At 43.0% G+C, this 19888-nt stretch overlaps 1 protein-coding gene and 1 long non-coding RNA gene across 3 annotated transcripts in view; one reads left to right on the top strand and one right to left on the bottom strand.

Moving 5' to 3' along the window:
- Positions 1-16544, top strand: part of MAGI2 (membrane associated guanylate kinase, WW and PDZ domain containing 2) — a 760890-nt gene extending 744346 nt beyond the window's left edge. The window contains 1 exon segment of the mRNA XM_064142561.1: positions 13528-16544. Within this exon segment, the coding sequence (XP_063998631.1) occupies positions 13528-14327 (800 nt within the window). The 3' untranslated portion in view covers positions 14328-16544.
- LOC135174901 (uncharacterized) overlaps positions 4110-19888 on the bottom strand; it is a 41453-nt gene continuing 25674 nt past the window's right edge. For both annotated transcript variants that reach the window (XR_010302134.1, XR_010302133.1), the window contains one exon: positions 4110-4466. This is a non-coding gene — a long non-coding RNA (uncharacterized LOC135174901). The remainder of the gene's footprint in view (positions 4467-19888) is intronic.

Raw genomic sequence — 19888 nt, 5'->3', positions numbered from 1 at the left:
TCTGATTATTTACTTGGCAGGAAGTATTAAGACAGATTTTTTTTTTCTGTGTAAAATCTATGCAGAAAATCAAAAGCAATTTAGTTTGGGTCGGCAGCAAAACCAAAAGACTTGTGCTTTGATAAAGAAACAACATAAGGTCAAATGAAAATATGTTATAAAATGTTTCAATTTCAGGAGGAGTTTAGAGGGAAAAGATTTTCCTAAAGAAAATCCCAGAAGATGCCTCTGTTTTGCAGTGGGGCTTTTTCCAGCTACCTTTTTAGCTGTGTTATTGTTCATTAGAACACTGCCCAAGGATGTCAGTCAAATTTTCTGACGTAGAAGAGATGTACTGACCATTTTAGCATGCCTTAGGAGAGGGCCCTAGCCCTAATACCAAAGTGCAGGCTGTTATGAGTCTGCATTTCCCCCCCCCCCAGAAATTGTTTCATTATGTATAAATAGTCATTTAGGGACAATGATCAGCAGCCATATCTCACTTGAAGTTAGGTAGAGCATAGGAGAGGAGGAGGTGCCAGAAGGTTGTTCTGAAAGCACATCCAGATGAAGGGGTACATGGCCTGTGCTTTCTTGTACCATGAACTTGATAGTCCTTACTAACGACCAGTGCTTTTATGTTTACAAAAAGAGAGTGATTTCCCATTGGAATGGGCTGCCCAGGGAGGTGGTGGAGGCACCGTCCCTGTGGGTCTTCAAGAAAAGCCTGGATGAGGCACTTAGTGCCATGGTCTAGTTGATTGGATAGGGCAGGGTGCTAGGTTGGACTGGATGATCTTGGAGGTCTCTTCCAACCTGGTTGATTCTATGAATGATTGGAAGCCAATACTGTGTTTTAATTGCCTGAATCAAGCTAAATTCTTCAGAAATCTCCAGTCAGCTGCAAAATGTTTTTCTCTAACTCTCTTAATATCTCTGAAGCTTTTGTGTTTGTGTAATAAATGACTAACACACCTTGGCCTCTCCTACCTGTTCAGAGTACTGATCAGGTAACCCAGTTCATCTTATTTTTAATACCCATTTTGTAAATCTCTAGAGCTGAGGTTGGCTGTTATTTGAAACTCAAAGTGCCCTCATATATCATTCATCTGATGTGAGTGCAAAAATCAATAGTCATTTTGGAAAAGTGTCCTTTCCTTCTGTGACCACCTTGGTGGAACTGCAAACATTCATTCATATTCCTGCTGCATTTCCAACACCACTTTGTTTTCTCTGGCAATACCAACTTCAATTCAGCAACCTTGGTGTGTAAAAGAAACAAAACAAAACAAAACTACCAAGCCTAAGTAAATGAATCTATATATTTGTTAATAAAATTGGCCTAAACCCATCAGGTAGTTTGAATCATAGAATCAACCAGGCTGGAAAAGACCTCTAAGGATCATCGAGTCCAACCTATCACGTAACCCTTCTAACTAACTAAACCAGGCCTCATCCAGCCTCCTTTTAAACACCTCCAGGGATGGTGACTCTACCACCTCCCCAGGCAGCCCATTCCAACGGCAAATCACTCTTTCCATGAAGAATTTCTCCCTAATGTCCAGTCTAAACCTGCACTGGCACAGCTTGGGACTGTGTCCTCTTGTTCTGTTGCTGGTTGCCTGGGAGAAGAGACCAACCTCAGCCTGGCTACAACCTCCTTCATACTCTTTAGAAGCACCCAGAACAACTATATGTTATCCTGCAGATTCACATGAGCATTTTATCTTTGTATCTCCTGGCAGACTCCATCTCTCAGATGAATTTGGCTTTGAACTCATTTACATGCTCTTTTAATTGATCTATAGTTATCCATGTGTAAAAACTGACTTTTTAACTTGCTTGAAAGAATCCATAACCCAGCTTTCTGCTCTTTTAGGGACAAAAGCACAGATATGAAAGTAAAACCTGAAAAAAAATTACATGAGGCAATGAAGCTGTATCAGAAGGGCCTTGCTAGCAGCCTGATGCTGTGATACCCAAGCCTAAATTAATCTAATGGTCCCTCTCATAACACTCATTGCTGACGTCTGAAATCTGATGAGTCTAAATGGTCACATAGAGAATCTTCTTATTCCAACTGTTACAGAGGAGGAGGCAAGCTTTGTCCATAGAATCATAGAATCAACCAGGTTGGAAGAGACCTCCAAGCTCATCCAGTCCAACCTAGCACCCAGCCCTAGCCAGTCAACTAGACCATGGCACTAAGTGCCTCATCCAGTCTTTTCTTGAACACCTCCAGGGACTGAAACTGCACCACCTCCTTGGGCAGCCCATTCCAATGCCAATCACTCTCTCTGGGAAGAACTTCCTCCTAACATCCAGCCTAGACCTCACCTGGCACAACTTGAGACTGTGTCCCCTTGTTCTATTGCTGGTTGCCTGGGAGAAGAGGCCATTTGCCTGGGAGAAGAGGACAGGCAGCTGCTTCTGCCTGTGCCCTTCTCTCACTCTGCCATCCCATGGCACAATTCCCACCTGATGCTTTGTGGCCTCTGTTAGATTTCTTATAGTCCATTACACCTAGCTTGTGGGGGGAGGGGGGAAGGCAACTGAATGAACGTGATCACAGAGCATGCTGTCTTTTGGAGCAATACAGCTGCCAAGAATGTTAGACATCTGGGGCTTCTAACAAGATGTAGTTTGTTTCCTCTTTAGAAAAATCGCAATGTGCCGTTCATTTCCTTGTGCACTTCCATCTCATTATACAGTTTTCAGAGGACTGTCTTAGCATCCAAAAGATACCATCCACCACAGCAGCCCCAACAGGAAGCGTGGCCCCAGGGTCAGCTCTGCACCTTCAGTGCCCAGCAGCCTCCAATCTGGAAAGAGACTAATTCTGCAGCCTCTACCCTAAGCAGGATGTGAACATTTATTAGTGACCTTTGTAAATAAGGATATGTTCAAAACAAGTTATCTTGCTGAGATGTTAAGAACCAGCAACACTCAACACCTGCCAGAAACAAGTTCCTAGAGGCATTTCATATACCATCAAAATGCTCTGAACTCCCCACTTTTGTATATTATCTACATCTCTTTAATAATGGTAGCTATTCATTGATGAGACAGGATATGATGCCTTCCCTTAGTGCCCACTTTAGCTGTGATAGTCAATAATTTTAAGTTTAATTAAGTGTGTTATATCCAGCTCTTAAATTATTCAGTCTCTGCAGAATGTTTTTCATTAATACCACACATTCTATTAACATATTTATGAACAGCTTTTATGGCTTACTATGGCTTAATTCTATTAATATAAACTAATATTCAAGTCATTATGTTCTTTAATTATACAGTAACTCACAGTGTAGATTTTCCAGCACCAACATGGCTCTGAAGAGCCAAGGTTTGCAAAGTTTCTATTTTGCTGCCTGACCACAAAGGAGGAAACAAAACCTTCTTTACTGAAGGGCCAAGTAACTCTGACCTGAGAGGTACATGAGATGCTCAGTATTTCCTAAAGAGCACCCAGTCACATGAAGGACACAGTAAATGATAATGCATGATTAGGACAACATCATTCAAGGCTAGCACTTAGGCTGTCCGTAGGCTTAACACTGACACAGCAGTAAGGAGCTTGCTGCAGAGGATAAAAAGACTGTACAGGCTGAAATCTTTTGTCACACATTCACACTATTAGTGAGTGATCCTGCAACAGTTATGCAGACACATTAACTTGCTTCAAGGAAAAAAATCAAATTTACCAAGTTCTCTCAGATCAGTGATCATGATCACTGGGTTAAATATATAATAGATAGAACTGTTTACTAGATCTGTATCTATTGAACAAGCTAAAAAGGGTCTTGCAATGAGTGATATACTGTGTAATCATAATCTTCTGGCCCTAAAATTCACAGCTAGAAGACTACTAGAGTAAATTAGTAAATTGACTTACTATATTAACTTACTTGGTTTAGATCTGAAATGTAACTGTGGATCTTGATTATTTTTTACCTTTCCCGTCCTGCACTTGAGGTGATTTTTTTTTTGCATGGAAAATTTGCCCTTTATTGTTCTTGCTGTTGTAAGGGGAGTGTTACAATTACCTTGGATTTATAAGATGTGACTGATGTTTGAGAGAGCCAAATGATGCAGAGTTTAGGCATTACTACAAAATCACAGTGAGCTGCTTATGGATATGATTTATATTTAATAAGTGAACAATATCAGGGTAACCAGGAGAGGGCTAAATCAGCACTCCAAGATCATCCAAATCCTGGAGACAGCCCAGTCCACCTGCTCTCCAGGGCAGAAACTCTTAAGTGCTTCTAAATTCATTAGTTATCTCCTCTATTAGCCTGAGAGGTGTCAGGCCACTTACTTGCAGTGACCTGGGCTGATGTGGGGCGATGGATGCCGATCCCATGTCCGTCCACTCGGCTTTAATCCACAGCCTCCAAAAGAGATTCCCAGAAAAAGCTCCCCAGCATTCAGCAGAAGAACAATCTTTGATTTGCACAGGTCTTCTGAGATACCTCTCTCTGACTCTGTAAGGCAATTAAATTATTTTCTCAAGTGATCAGGACAAATACTGGTGAAGCAGTGCCATAATTAAACAACTAACTCAGGGAAAGGGATTTACTGAGGATGCACCAGGCATTGTGTAGGATCAGAAACATTGCAGAGTAAGAATAGGAGCTCTCCAAGTCAGATTAACCACTCCCCATGTTTCCTTATTAATCATATTTAAAGAAAGCATTACACAAATGATTGAAAAGTCCTTTCATCCATTGTGCTCTCTGAAGATTAAAGCCAGCACAAATCAGTGTGTGTGACTTTCTAATTTCAATAAAACATTCAGCATTTTTCTAAAGGGTATTAGAATATTTTTCCCTTGCAATATGCATTTTGCCCTCTCTGCCCCAAGTTTAAATTTTCCTTTTCTCTCTGTTCCCTTAGCTCTAAAAACAAGCAATGTCATCTCCTGAGCTTCTGCAGATTTGGTCCTCCAAGCATAGCAAACAATTTGCACTTTCTGAAGTGTATTTCAATGATTCTTACATTAGCACTCTCTGAACATGAAAGCAATTTTTCTAACAAACCTTTATGCAGAGTACAGCAACAGCAGTGAAAGTGAATTTCACCTGAGATGAGATTGTTCAAAGTCTCATCTGATGGCCTTTGCAAGGGCTCCATGATCTCACCTTCCATTTAATAGCTAGATAAAGTATACAATGGAAAGTGGATATAATGAAGCCAAATGAAGTGAATTGTTGCTCATCAGTAATACTTAGTGACACAGAGAAGAAGCAGGGCATCAGAGCATCAATGGCACTCTTCTTGTTGACATCTGCAGAAGCCATGCCACGCCATCACGTGGCATCAAGTTACCCCCTTTTCCAGTATTAGACCAGTGACAAAAATGAATGTGCACAAAAACTTTGGCAAGAGGCATACTAGACCTGGCCTTGTTTCATACTCCAAGCATCAGTCTTGCTAAACAAATCATTCTACTTTCTGCAAACACAAAGCACAAAATCCAGAAGTAAAAAATGCAGGAACTCAGATTAATTTTTGTTTTCCTGTTATCTTTCATGGCTTTAACTCACTCTGATTGCCCTGACCAAACAGCTTCAGCCTCTGCAAAAACATATGCAAAGCAAAAACAAAACCAAATTACTTGAAAGCAAAAACATTCCACTATTAAGTAAAATTATATTTACAAGTGACTATGAACATTCAGAGTCCTTGTGCCATTACTGAGTATAAACAGGCAAGCAGCATAATGAGTGTGGTTACGCTAAGATAGCAAGCTGTTAGATTAGGTTTGCATTGCATCAAAACCAAAACTTCACAGTACCAAACTGATCACTTAGTTGAATGTGTAGGAGGATGATGAAAAATTAGTTTATATGGCAAAATAAAAATCTGCACCCATCATACACTGCCATCATAGCTTTAAAACAATTGTGAGGGCAGTGCTAGCAATGAGAAGTCTGTCCTGCCTAGGTGTGCCCGTGGTGACTGAGCAAATGGAACAGTATCAGAGCAGGAGGCACTTAAAGTTACTGGCGTTTATTTCCAGTGCTATTGGTGTTGATGGATCTGAACACAGTGAAGTGCAGTGGAAAGGGAGCCGTGCAAAATGTAATTGTAGTGAAACATTTGCATAGGAGTACTGAATAAATAGTAGGTGCAAGTTCACAGCCAGAGGTACAGGGAGCCTGTAAGGTGGAGAGGCTAGTGAAAAGGGTGGCCTATCCTGTCACACCTGCATGAGGCTGACAGACAAACAGAAAATACCAAGAGCTTTTCCAAACATCAGAACTTTAGAGAATCATTTATTTGAGGAGATAAAGGGTGTTGTATGCCTGGGTTCTGGAAGTTCCAGAATGAAAGATTAAAGATTCCTTAAATATTCTGAAATGTCTCTCATTAGAGAGTGTTAAAGACGAGCTGCAGGACACCAGTGCAATCAAGATCATCACAGACACATCAAGCTACAATGAGAAACAGGCAAATGCATTCCTGGTCTAACACTGCCAACATAACTGGCTACTCACCAGGGGACAGTTTGTCCCATTTTCACTGATAGCAGCATCTGTAAGAACTGTTTGCCACCTTCTGGCAATGTATCATTTCAGACAAAAAGCACCATGCTTTTTATCTAATCAAAAACTCTTTGATTCCCTAGGACAACAATTCTGGAAAGATATGAAAACAGCAGCTTAGACACTGCAGGAAATACTTCATTTGGGTTTCTGAAACCATTCAAAACTTGAATGTATTGCTCATAATTCACATAATCTTGAAATTACAAAAGCATTGAGAATTTAGGGTACTGCAGCAATAAATTGTTATGTCATTTTTTGGTTTAACATTACTATTAATATTTGCACTTTATGGTTAGTTTTATCTGATAAAAAATCCTGTGTTCTAAACTACCAAGCAACTCTTTAAAACATTTTGATATAAAAGGAGAACCTAGACACAGATCTGAGGTCTAACCACTCTTAACTTGAGATCTTGGCAGAACAGAGTAGCACAGCAAGACTAGATCTGACAGAATCTTAGGAGGGCAGCCTGTAAGCATAAATAGTGCAGGAAATTACATAAACTTATCAGTAGGGTGAGTCCTTTGCTCTGATTTAGTACCTAGGCAATGCTCAGAAAGTAGAATAGGCAGGCATCTCTTCTTTAGCAGTAAAGCCAGGTTTCTTTCACACTGGATCCAGGTAGAAGACTAGGATTTCATTACTAGAGGAGCAAGTAGACACATGAGAGTAGCTCCCTCTTTTCTGTCACAATGAGTGTGTGTAAGCTGACACAGCAAAGCAAACAATTCATGTCTATGGCAGCTCTTCTTCAAACAAGAACATCCTTTAGACAGAAAACTTCTGCTCCTGATGTTTTCTTCTTATCACTCTTTCTCCAAAATGGCTGCCTTCAGCTCCTGCCTGTCCTCCTACACATTCAAGATCTTCTGTCTGTGGTGTCTCTACTCACTTAGCAGTTTACTCCTTGCCTGGGAGTTGTGTGATAGAGGTCGTAGGTGAGTCATTCTTACACGTCTCATAGAGAAGTGCCACCAACCTGCATGACAGTACCTTGTGGAAACTAAAAGCCACCCAGAAAACACCTGCTAAATTATGCTGAATCAAATGCCACCACAGAGACACAGCATGGTGCTGCTTCCAGCTCATTTATCTTGTCTAGATCAGGAGGTTCAGGGAGATGTTTTCTCTCTTCAAGGAGATGCTTGAGCATGTCCAGAGAAGGGCGACAAGGCTGGTGAGAGGCCTTGAGCACAGCCCTACGAGGAGAGGCTGAGGGAGCTGGGATTGTTTAGCCTGGAGAAGAGGAGGCTCAGGGGTGACCTTATTGCTGTCTACAACTACCTGAGGGGTGGTTGTGGCCAGGAGGAGGTTGCTCTCTTCTCTCAGGTGGCCAGCACCAGAACGAGAGGACACAGCCTCAGGCTGCGCCAGGGGAGATTTAGGCTGGAGGTGAGGAGAAAGTTCTTCACTGAGAGAGTCATTGGACACTGGAATGGGCTGCTCGGGGAGGTGGTGGAGTCGCCGTCCCTGGAGCTGCTCAAGGCAGGACTGGACGTGGCACTTGGTGCCATGGTGTAGCCTTGAGCTCTGTGGTAAAGGGTTGGACTTGATGATCTGTGAGGTCTCTTCCAACCCTGATGATACTGTGATACATCTTCCGTGAAATATAGACACCTCTGAGAAACAATTTCTCCTGCTGTAAGATGACTTCCCTGAGTCAAAAACAAATTTTAAACTACACCTTTCTTAAATCCTTCCAACAGTTTTAACTGAATGTGATCTCTTCTCGTGGGTTGCTTGGATATTAGCAGTTCTATTAAACAAATACTGCCTTTGGTTTCCCAACAGGTGTTGCAGAGGGGGATTCTCAGTACCTACGCCTATTTGGCGGAGGGGAGAAATTAATTGGGGAGATATAAATTTTATATAAGAATATAGATTTATTAAATGCAATATTCTGAACTCTCGCCACCCCCAACCACTCTATATTAATATTCAGTTCAGTACACGGTTATGAAAACAATTTAGGATAAAATATGTACAGGGATTTGTTCTAACTAGCAAACATTCAAACTATAAACAGAGAGAGGAGTTTTCCCTGTGGCTTAATGCCACTTGGGATCTTTATGCTATTTGCCCAGCAGAGCAGGCTGAAACTCTCTCTGCTCTACGGCAGAGGCAACTTATATTACAGAGGTATTAAAGCTTTTACTCACAACTCTTTATCAATTATTAATCACCCTCCGGGGCTGTGTCACAGCCTGTGCCTAATGTCCAGACTTCAGGGATCTCTGCCCGTGGACTCTGAGGCTGGAATCTTCCCGGCTTGAGGGGAGAGGATAAATCTTCCCAGCTTCTGGGGAAATAGGTTTACTCTAACCTTTGTTCTCCTGGCGAGGGACGTGATCTCTGCCTTGGTGCTGCTGGCTCCTTTGGATGCTGTGTCCAGGACTTCTCAGCTGGCAGGATTTGAGGAGAATATCATGCTGTCTCTGGCATAGTTGTTCACGGCTAGGAGGCCGGGTGTGTGTGCAGACAATCTGGAGTCTGCTTCCTGGTTATCTCAGTGGCAGTGGCTTTTACCAGGCAATGGTAGGCAGCGGGCATGCAAAGTGTGCATGGCTGCTGGGAGTCTGAGCTCCATAGGTGAAGGCAATGCAGGATCTGGTCCTGATAGCACAATGGCATGCAGATGTGCACAGCTGGCTTAGGAGGCTATAGGCTCCTTATATATATATATGTGCAGGCTTAAATGAGCTCTGCAAGAGAGGTACACAGGCAGGTGAGCTGCGAATGAGGGTCAGAGCATGAGGCCTGAGCCTCTGAGCATCGGAGCTATGCAATGGCATCCTAGTATGGGGGTCTGAGCAGCTGAGTGCTGCAAGTGAGGGTCAGAGCATGTGTCTGAGCCATGCAGGTGAGTCAGAGCTGAGCTGAGCACTGCAATGGGGTCCGCACTGAGCACATTGTTTACCTGTGCACCCCTGTTTAATGACTGTGGGCAGAGATAAATGGCCTCCTTGGCCACTAGAATGACCAATCAGGTTGGCAGTCAGCCAAACCTTACCATAGTAGGTAGAAGCTCTTGCCTGGACTTTCCCAAATGTGGGAATCACATGGATTTACCCCAGGGAGACACGAGCTGGGTATGTGGGGGCTTACACAACTTGTTTACAACCAGAGGTCCTGTCAGAAAAACACATGTCCAGGCAAGACAAGGCATAAATAAGCCTCTTTTTGGGCCTACAGACACCTCCATGACAACAGGTGAAAAGAGGAAAAAGTAAAATCCCTGCTCTGACTCTGCTTGCTTTAGTAAATTTGCAAAATGTTTTGAGATGCTTTGGAGTAACAGATAGTAAAAGTAGGTTATGCTCCCAATTAACACAGAAACTACAGAAAAAAATACCTTCCTTCCAAAAATCTTAATAAGTCTCTCCAAAATGCAACTATAACCTTAGAATAAGCCTAAAGAGAGGTCATTCATTTGGTTGCTCTGCAGAATAAAACTCTTATTTTTCTTCTGTTTATGTGGTATGGAAAAGCAATCATTTTAGTGCTGGTTGAACAAGTCCAAATGAGCCTTTATGGCTTGAGCACAGCTCTTTCTTTGAAAGGTTTTTCTTTTGAGCAACAAATTACTTAAATCACTGCACTTTAGTAATTTTGATGTTTTCCCGTAATGTTCAAACATTAGAGGAAAGTTGGTCACAATACCCTCACATCAATGTTCTCCTCACTAGCCAGTGACATATTGCAACAATGACTTGTTGACATTAACATCTACCAAGACTGAGGAAGACTTTCTACATAATTACATTTCATTTGAAAGAAAAAACAGATTGGGCTTTGTCTGCCTCAGATTGATGGTGCTTAAACCTTATAGAGATGCATTTTGTCAATCTCTTACTTGCAGGTACTCTATTGCCAGAGTAAGAAAGCTGCAGGGCAGCTTTTGCCTCCAGCCCCTGCAAATACCATCCATGTAGGTGCCTCCCCAGCAAGGTCAAACAGTATTTCAAACAAACTGCAGCCAGTGCCTACCCGAGGGTCTCCCACAGCCGAATTTCCCTGTAAGCTGTGGCTACAAGTCTTCTTGGTTAGCTGGCCAAGTGGTTGTTTTTCTTAGGGTTTTCTGCTGGAGAGGCAGAAATCCAGTAACAGGTATGACATTGCATGCCCTGATTTATAGTTACCTGCAGTCACACATGGCAGATATGTCGATTTGCTTTCCTTGAAGAAGGTTCTAGCCTGCTATGATTTCTCACTATAGCATTTGGTGGTTTTTCCCTCCCCTCCAAATAAAAGAATCCTAGAATGGCTTAGGTTGAAAGAGACCTCAGAGATCATCTACTCAAACTTCTCTGCCCTGGGCAAGGGCCCCTCTCAACTAGACTCAGCTGCTCAAGGCCTCTTTCAGCCTGGCCTTGAACACCCCCAGAGAGAAGGCATCTACAACCTCCTGGGCAACCAATTCCAGAGTCTCACCACCCTTGTACTGAAGAACTTCTTCCTAAGACTCAATCTAAACCTACTCTCCCTAAGCTTCAAACCTCCAGACACCCTTACAAAAAGTCCCTCTCCAAGAAAATAGAAAAGACAGAAGAAAACAAGTGTAGAGGGGCAGTCCGTTAAGAAAGCAGTTCTATTGTCTCTAGGAAATAAAACAGCAGGCCACTCACCCCCAGGTCTCCTCCCCTTAGTGTCTCACAAACAACTGCTATAGTATTGTCCTTCAGAGAAGCTGCAAGAAGTGTTTGCCACTGTTTTTGAATGGTGGCCTCCTGACTGAGAAGCAGCCGATTAGGGCATAGTGGCACATTTTACACAGAGACAGTGTTGTTACCCAAAAGCATCTTGCTGCTCCAGGCCATTTGATGTTGCCCCTGGTGTGCAGCTGCTGTTTCCCAAAGCAGCAAGCTATTGCTATAGCTTCAGATGCTCTCAGAGCCTTACACAAGATCTGGTAATGGTTCGCTGCTCTTCACTGCCACTCAATGAAGAAACCATCTCATTGACAACTACGAACCAAGACCGTAGTTAGGTAAAATGCATTGGTGAGGCACCATCTCTACCCTCCAGAGGTGTGATAGTGCCATAAACAGTACAAGTTTAATTTTCTAAGGCCCAAAATGGCTTGTTTAGTGCTAGCTCACAGACTTTGCTAGTGCGTGCAGGCAGCTTCGTGCTGCTCAGGAGAGTCCTGGGACAATTTTAGAGAACCCAGCAAAGTGACTTGGACTCTATGCATGGTCCCTGGTTCAAGTGTTAACCAAAATGAAATCCCCTGGCTTTAAGAGCCGGGATACATGCCGCTCCTCCCCGCATCAGGCACAGCCTGCAGGTCTGTACCAGGAGGGGCAGTGCTGAAGAGGAGCACAACCCCAGCAGAATCAGCGCTTTTTGTATGCAAGCTCCTGAGAGCTGATCACTCTGCATGCAGGAGCCTTCCTTGCCTTTTTTTCGTGCTCAGGTTCCAAGCAGGGAGCAGATGGTACATTACTCAGCCTTAACTGGAGGGTAAGAAAGTGTGATTCTTTTTTTTTTCATCTTATTTTTTTATTTTCAGTTGAGACCCTCAGCCCATTTAGATTCCCAGCTCAAAGTTTATTCGTCTTATAGAGAACTTGTACTTTCTACCCCTCACAAATGCTAATCCTCTCCACACATATGCTCATTATGCAAAAGCATATGACAAACACCATCTGGGAAAATAAATAGCTCCTCAGCTAACTGTGCTGCACCCTCCCTTTAGGTCACCTACCTCACTATTGTCTCTCCTATTTTTGTCTGCAAGACAGCAATCACTCAATCAAGCTATTAACTTCAAAGTGCTGTCTCAGGCAGGCAAGCTGCAGCTCCCAGGCTGGGCACTAAAACCCATTCTGTTTTTCTGCATCTTCATGATAATTTGATAGCAGCCCTAGCAGTAAGGACAATAAATAGATCTTTTAAATGACAGTTGATACCACTGAGCAGTCCCTGTTCCCAACTGCCAAGAGTCCAAGCTTGTTTTTCAGCTAGAAGGTTACATGTTCCCCACCATCAAATATGCGGCTCCTGCCACGAGCTCCACCTCGTTTCCATGGATTCCCGAGATAGTCCTTCATCTCTGACAGATGATTGCTCATACTGTTCAGAGCCAGGCACGGGTGCTAAATAGGGAATGACATTAGCCAAGTTGGGTGATTTCTCTAACCTCTGTGTAGACGGGTAAGAACAGGAGCCATCGTTAGTCATGATGGACTCGTTGGCTGCCAGAACATTAATCAAAAGAAATGAGGCTCCTGTATGAAGGAGAAAGGTATGTTGGAACACTCTGTTCTGTACCAATGGATTAGTAAAATCATCAGATTTCAGCAAAGGAGATGTCTGTTTAGCTAAACTAAACAGCATCTGCACAATCAAATTGTGTTGCGGCGAAGTAACCAGGAGAAATTCAGGATGCACAGCCAAGAGACTCAGCGACTGACACTGTGATAGGAAAGCAGAGCTTTGTAAGTACCTTGTAAGAACTGCTGCGCCATAAGCACTGCAGTATTAGATCTGCTTAGAAAAAATAGGAGACAGAATTCACTGATGACCTAATCTGAGCTACAAACTCTTGTCAGTTATTGTGTGCTTTTAGGGACATGTTCAACAGATGAGAGAAAGTCCTTCTCATTTGTCCTCAGAAACAGTGCTGATACTGCCCAGATAAGAGATCCATTATATGGCCTCAAAAGATGCACTCTGGTTTCTTGAGCACATGCCTTTATCGTTTTAACAACAACCTAACACAGATGGAGGAAAACAGAATCTGTGCAAAACCAGACTGAGGTTTCCAACATTTGCAGTTACCAACCCTGTGGTTTTGCTTCTCCTTGAGGGGGAGGGTGGAGATTGTTTTTGTTTTCCTCCCAACTGACTTCCCTAGGAGTTTCGCCTCTCCTAAGACAGAGGAATTTGAGTCTGGTTTGTGATTTGGGTGTTGCCATTGCTCAGAATGCAGATCACGGATGCCTATGTTGTGCACAGCCCCCTAACTGCCTTCTCTTTGTTGTTACAACAGACGAACCAAACTCCTGGAGCGCTCCCTCTGCCACCTCCCCAGGTCTGCCGGAAGTAGCTCTTTCCCTCGACGACATAATCTCACCATTATCTTCATCACACATAGCCCCACCCTCTGATCCTTCTCACCAGATAAGCCCAGAGCCAACATGGGATATCAAGAGGGAACAAGATGTAAGGAAACCAAAGGAGCTTTCGGTGAACGGTCACAAAAAGAAAAGGTTAGGAGAACAAAGAGAAAGGTCAGCAAGCCCTAAAAAGGTAGACAGGTCAAAGCATGAAGAGGCTTCTTGGAAAGGATATTCAGAAGGCAAAAATAAGAGCATTGATGGTGGCAGGCCCACCTCAGAAAGTCAAGTGGTGGGACACGGTGTTATGATTGAGGCTGGCACAAGAGAACACGTGTGTGCTGAAACCAGCGATGAACAGTTTGGGAGGCTGAGGAAGCCAGAAAGCAAGAGAGGAGGATCTCTTAGCAAAAGAGAAGATCACAAATCTACCACTACCAGTGAGAAGAAGTCAGCTGCAGCATCCGACCATGGCAAGCTTGATACAGGTGCTACTAAGACGTACAGTAGCAACCGCTGCAGCTCGCCTGCAATTGACATGGACCACAGCCAGAGGGACCCTGATGGGAAACCCAACGAGTTCCCCAGAAAGGGCCATCTCCACTCCATAAGCACTCGCAGCACCAACACCACAGTTCGGAAGGCAACGGTCTCCCCAGGGCCATGGAAAATCCCCGGCTCAGATAAGCTACCGAGCGTCCTGAAGTCTGGTACTTCTGCCATGAGCAGATAAGCAAGGGACTGTTGCCCTCTAACTGTCTGAAACTGACACAGAACATTCTTCTTAGTTTTTGTCTCACATTGGTTTGTTTTAATTTATTTTAACTACCACACATACACACAAAGCATTGAGGAATGAAAACATTGGTGTGCAATCCCATGACAGTGTGCACAGTACCTAACAAGTTCAAAAGCATTCAGTCAACGCAGAGATTTAAAACCGACCCTAAAGTCCCAGTGCCAATGTAGGGACTTTGGCAGCTATGGAAGAAACCAAAACAATGAAGGACAGTACATCAGAGAAGGAGAGTGCAGTGTAGCTTTAGCATTTTTTTCCCCACTGCATGAAGGACTTGGATTTCATTCAAACTTTATCTCAAGAAACTGGAACAAGTTAGAGCAATCACAAACTGGAACATCGCCTTAAATAAAACTGCACGGAGCAAAGCTGAAACAGAGAGTGGATCTTTTCATGGAGCTAAAGTGTTGTAAATAAATTGTTCTCGACATATCTAGACAGGGGTTAAAGGGTTTCTTTGAAGCATCATTTGGAACTGTACACCCATGACACATCTCCTCTGTTAACACTTTGGGAGAGTCCATGTGATACCCTGTAGCATAGTTCACTGGGCGCTACGGGAGGAGTGGGGAATCCAGTGGATGAGTTTCTGTGATAACCTTTTACTGCCATTTTTGTGAGCAAATCACGTTTCTGTACCTTGGAAAGGAGTTAGGGTGGAGTTGTATTCGCAAAATAGTCTCAAAAGCGATTTGTTACAGGTTCCCCAAATCCTGCAAGGTAGCACACAAACCAATTGGGCAGGCTCAAAACCCAGAAGTCTGCAAGGCCCTTGCAATGAAAGGAAGAGTGCTACAGAGAAAAAGCTGCAGTTTCCTTAAGGAAAGGCCTTTTCCTCCTGCAGAAAGCAAGAGCTTCACTTAGCAACAGTGCTATGTTTCATACTCATCTGCCTTTAGTTAGAGACACTCACCTTTCATCCTTCAGTCTGGCAGAGCAGGTGCTTCTCAGGCACATGTTAACAATGATTAGACTGGTTTCTGAAGTACAGTTGTTGGTGTCCTCATTCGGTAAATTTGATGTATTTCCATTTTTATAATGGTCTCCATTTGATCATTTCTTCCCTCCCTCCATTTTTTTTTTTCTTTCTCTTTTTTGGGTTCGGTTGTTTTGGTGGTTTTTTTTTTTGGTCTTTTTTGCTTGTCTCTTTTGAATTTCAAGCCTTAAGTGCCAGGTAAACATTCCAGTCTGCCTTCACAGGAAATAACTCCAAGTTCAGTCATGATCTTGTTTTACAAAGACGTGTGTGTGTCTGTGTAAGTGTGCATATGCTTATCTGTCTGTCAGAATTCAAACAAAATCCTGGGCAATAATGCATTGGTGATTAAAAAAAAAAAATAATAATAATAATCATGAAGCTAAGTACTGTCAAAAATTCATATTTAAAAAGTAATGTTCTCTAGCAATCTTAGTTCCTCACATGCTCTGCTGACAAATTAGATTGAGAAATTAGCACATTACTCTATGTCTCAAACATTGCACTGGACTGAGAAATTTATAGGCATGTTTCTTCCTGTCCAATTATTTGAAAAGCCTCAAGTCAAGGATTTTGCAGCTTCCAAACAATTATTTTTTTTTAAAGAGAGAAAAATCCATTTATGATTTCTTAAAAAGCACAAGCTGATGTAGCTGTTTATAAAACTCTTATTTAATGACACACACAAAACAAAAAAATCTTTATCCCCTGAACTAGAATGCAGTATAATTTGCCATTAATTTATTGAATCTGATTTTGGACAAGGCTTCTGTAGTGTAGATGCACGTCCCAGTATCTTATTTTTATGTATAAAGAAAGCAAACAATGAAATCTGAAAACAGTTGAGATTATGCTTGCATAAACTCTAATTTGCACAGTTCACAGCTACTCCTTGTGCAGTAATTGCTTTATGCGGCTGTAATCGATAACCTGTGAAGACAGCACATCATCTAAACCCCATTCCAAATAATATTTCTGTGTAGTGTTAGCTGTGAATTTACCCTGTACAGCTCTATCTCTATAAATATAATTCCATGTATTAATAGTCACAGAAAGGCTGTAAGTGAGCAACTATTTTTATGAATCGCACCACTATGGATAAATTAACTTTTACAGAAATCTTGTTTACTGTATGATATTCTAAACCACTGTCAAATAAAATATATATCCAAAAATCTTTTTTTTTCCAATTGTACATAGTCTGTGTTAATTCTGAGTGACAACCTCCCACGTTACAGCAAGAAACAATCCTTTGTACGCACATGAGTAGAATTAACTAACTGCTGCATTATACAAAAGGGACAGCTCCAGTTTGATTTCTCACTCCAAAGAGGGATACAATTTATAAATATAACTGTAGGTGACCAAACAAATTCCTTATTGGCAAGTCAAGGTTTCTGAGGCTCCACAGATGCAGTGAAATCCCTCTTACTCTTCTTTCAGTCCCAGGAGACAGAGGATAGGGGTGGTTAGACTCCCAGCACTGACTGTCAGCTTCTGCCCACACACCACATACACAAAAGGCAGTTCTCAGTAGCCCTGCAAAGGTTTACTTACAAGCTGGGTGAAGGGAACACAATTTGCTTTCATGAAATCACAGAATGTTAGAGGTTGGAAGGGACTTCAAAAGATCAAGTCCAATTGCCCTGCCAAAGTAGGATCACCTAGAGCAGGTCACACAGGAACACATACAAGTGAGTTTTGAAAGTCTCTAGAGAAGGAGATTCCACAACCTCTCTGAGCAGTCTTAACAGGCCTCTGTTACCCTCACAGCTAAAAAGTTTTCCCTTATGTTCACCTGGAACCTCCTCTGCTCCAGCTTGCACCCATTGCCCCTTGTCCTGTCATTGGATATCACTGAGCAGAGCCTGGCTCCATCCTCCCAACACTGCCCTTCACATCTTTATAAACATGAATGAGGTCACCCCTCAGCCTCCTCTTCTCCCAAGCTAAAGAGCCTCAGCTCCCTCAGCACTTCCTCATGAGGGAGATGTTCCACTCCCTTCAGAATCTTTGTGGCTCTGTGCTGGACTCTTTCAAGCTGCTCCCTGCCTTTCTTGAACTTTACAGAAACAACACCTCAGAAAACATCGGAAGGTGTATAAACAGTGGTATCCAGACAGCCTCTCTGGGCCTAATCCATCCCCCACCAAACAGCAAAACTCTCCTTAGCTTCAGTTAAGCAACATAAATCATCAGGTTACAGACTGCAGGCACCGTGAGATGTGCTGAAATGCTGCAAAACAGTTGATATTTTTCACATGATGGTGACATTTTTTTAAAGTAAATATTTGGGTTTTCCTGAAAATACAATTTTCTTCACAAAAATAAGAATTTGCCTTCATGTGCTCTGAGTCAGGCTCTGACTCAGTAGTCACAATTGCAATGGTTGGAAAGCTAAGCACCTGGCCTGAATCAGGCCAGGGGAATCCCAGGAAAGCCTCCTGGAGCTGTATACCCACTCTAATTTTTTGTGGTGATAACACACCCGTCCTCTTTTAAACATAGTCCTGCAGCATTGCTTTGCCATTCTTTTGATTCCCTATTGTCCACTTGTTCACAGCTATAAAACAAGACAGGAAATTGGATGTTTGGTCTGATGCAAACTCTCAGCTCCCAACTCCAGCATATCAGCAGTGTCACCATGCCTGCATGTGATCGGCAATGCACATCCTGGGGGGAGCGTTGGTAACTTCTTGTAGGCAGATGTTAGCCTTTGGTATCCTACTGCTGCAGTAGGAACACAGGACCAGAACTGCAGAGGTGTAAGTAGCAGAGTACACCTCTTCTGGTGAGGATTGTGCCCTTCACATTTCTCCTTGCTTGGAAGGAAGCTTTGGTATGAAGGGGGAAAGTTTCTTGGTACACTGACAGTTACAGAGAGATTTGGACTTGCCTAGTGATGTCAACTGATCTCATTAGGGATTTACTTCACAGTTTATAAGTCTCCTAAAGATTCTTTTCATTTGTGCCCTTGTCACCTGGCATATTTGCTGTAACTGTAGCTTAAAAGGCCACAGAGGCAAGCCAGGCTGCCTACTCTCATAGCTAGTAGAGGAGTTGGAGAGAATTTCCATGGCTTCATCATACCAGGCTCTCATCCCCATGTCTCAGGCTCAAGGACTCCAAAGGCCATTTCTCCATCTATCACATCATAGCCTGACATCACCTCTACCTTCACAGCTGTCATCAAAGCCTTTTTAATTAGCCAGGACTCCCAAAGGAAAATCCAATGCACCATCTGGACAGAAACAGCTGTGTCTCGGGAGGAGCCCAGACTCAGACTTCACCTCTGCTTCAAGTGTTCCACTTGTAAGCCTGCAGGTCCCAGGCCCAGCACCCAGGGCTGGCCTCTCCACCACGCGAATGAGTGCTCAGTGTAGACATCACCCTGCTGGAGCCAGCACAGGCTCAGTACAGCTTTCAGTGGCCTAGAATGTTTTTCTCACTGTTTCTAACAGCAATGGCATGAGCTCACATTTATCTCCAGCTTAAAGCAATTTTTGAAGCATCTGATGTCAAGACACAATAACATAAGCACAGCCTCAGAATTCTGGGCCAATCTCAAATAATAGTCTATTCTTTCCTGCCTTCAGTGCCTCTGACAGTAGGGAATCTCAGGGTTTGACAGTAAGTCACTCTGCCAATCAGTGAGGAGAGTTTTGCTTACAAAAGTACAAATACATCTCTTTTGAACAGCTGGGGGAACACCAGTGCACAAACATTGACTTCCATTTGCATTCAGAGGCCTGGTGCATCTCCTCTACTTCCACTCAAGAACTTCCCAGATGTCCCTATCTGAGAAGTGTGATCATGATGGAAAAAAAAAAAAAAAAACAGAAACAAACAAACATAAAAATGCAGAATGACCCAGAAAGATATTGTTCTGCCACAGACTGATTGCTCTAGGTGTCTTAAAGGTAGAATATGTTTCAAATGAAAAAAAAAAAGAAAAGAAAAAGGAAGAAAGGGTGTGAGGAGAAAGAGCTTTCTGTGATGTGGCCCCTGCTGCCCTGATGTACTTTCAACTTCATAGCATTTAAAAACAACAACAACAAAAAACCAACCACAAAGGTGACCTGTTGAACATGATGAATGCTGCAAAAAAAGCACTGCAAATGTTTCCAAGAAAAAGGCCTCGCTAAACACAAGAGAAGGTGCCAGATGAGAGGAGAGCAGGCTGCCCTCTCTGGGCAGCTGCTGGGTGCTGATGGGCTCTTTGGACACAGATGAATCCCTGTTTCTCCAGAGGCTATGCTGAGTGGCCTTAGCAGTGCACTGGCACTGTAGTGACAGGCTGGCAGCAGCAATTGCTTCACTGCAATGTGGGAAGGTCAAGAATCCAACCTCTGTGGTGCTTCTCTTTACCTCTGTGCCCCAGGACTGCTGCATACCACCAAGGCACAGCCCTGTTGACAACCCAAAAGTGCCACAGATGTGGAAGCAGTAGGAGGAGTAACTACATCATGAAAGCCAAATCTAGACCTATGATGAGTGCGTCGGGAATCTGGAAGCAAGG

This window comes from Pogoniulus pusillus, chromosome 4 (genome assembly GCF_015220805.1).
Source record: "Pogoniulus pusillus isolate bPogPus1 chromosome 4, bPogPus1.pri, whole genome shotgun sequence".
Lineage (NCBI taxonomy): Eukaryota > Metazoa > Chordata > Aves > Piciformes > Lybiidae > Pogoniulus > Pogoniulus pusillus.
Note: the sequence above shows the minus strand (reverse complement) of the source record. Positions and strands in the feature narration are given on the sequence as shown.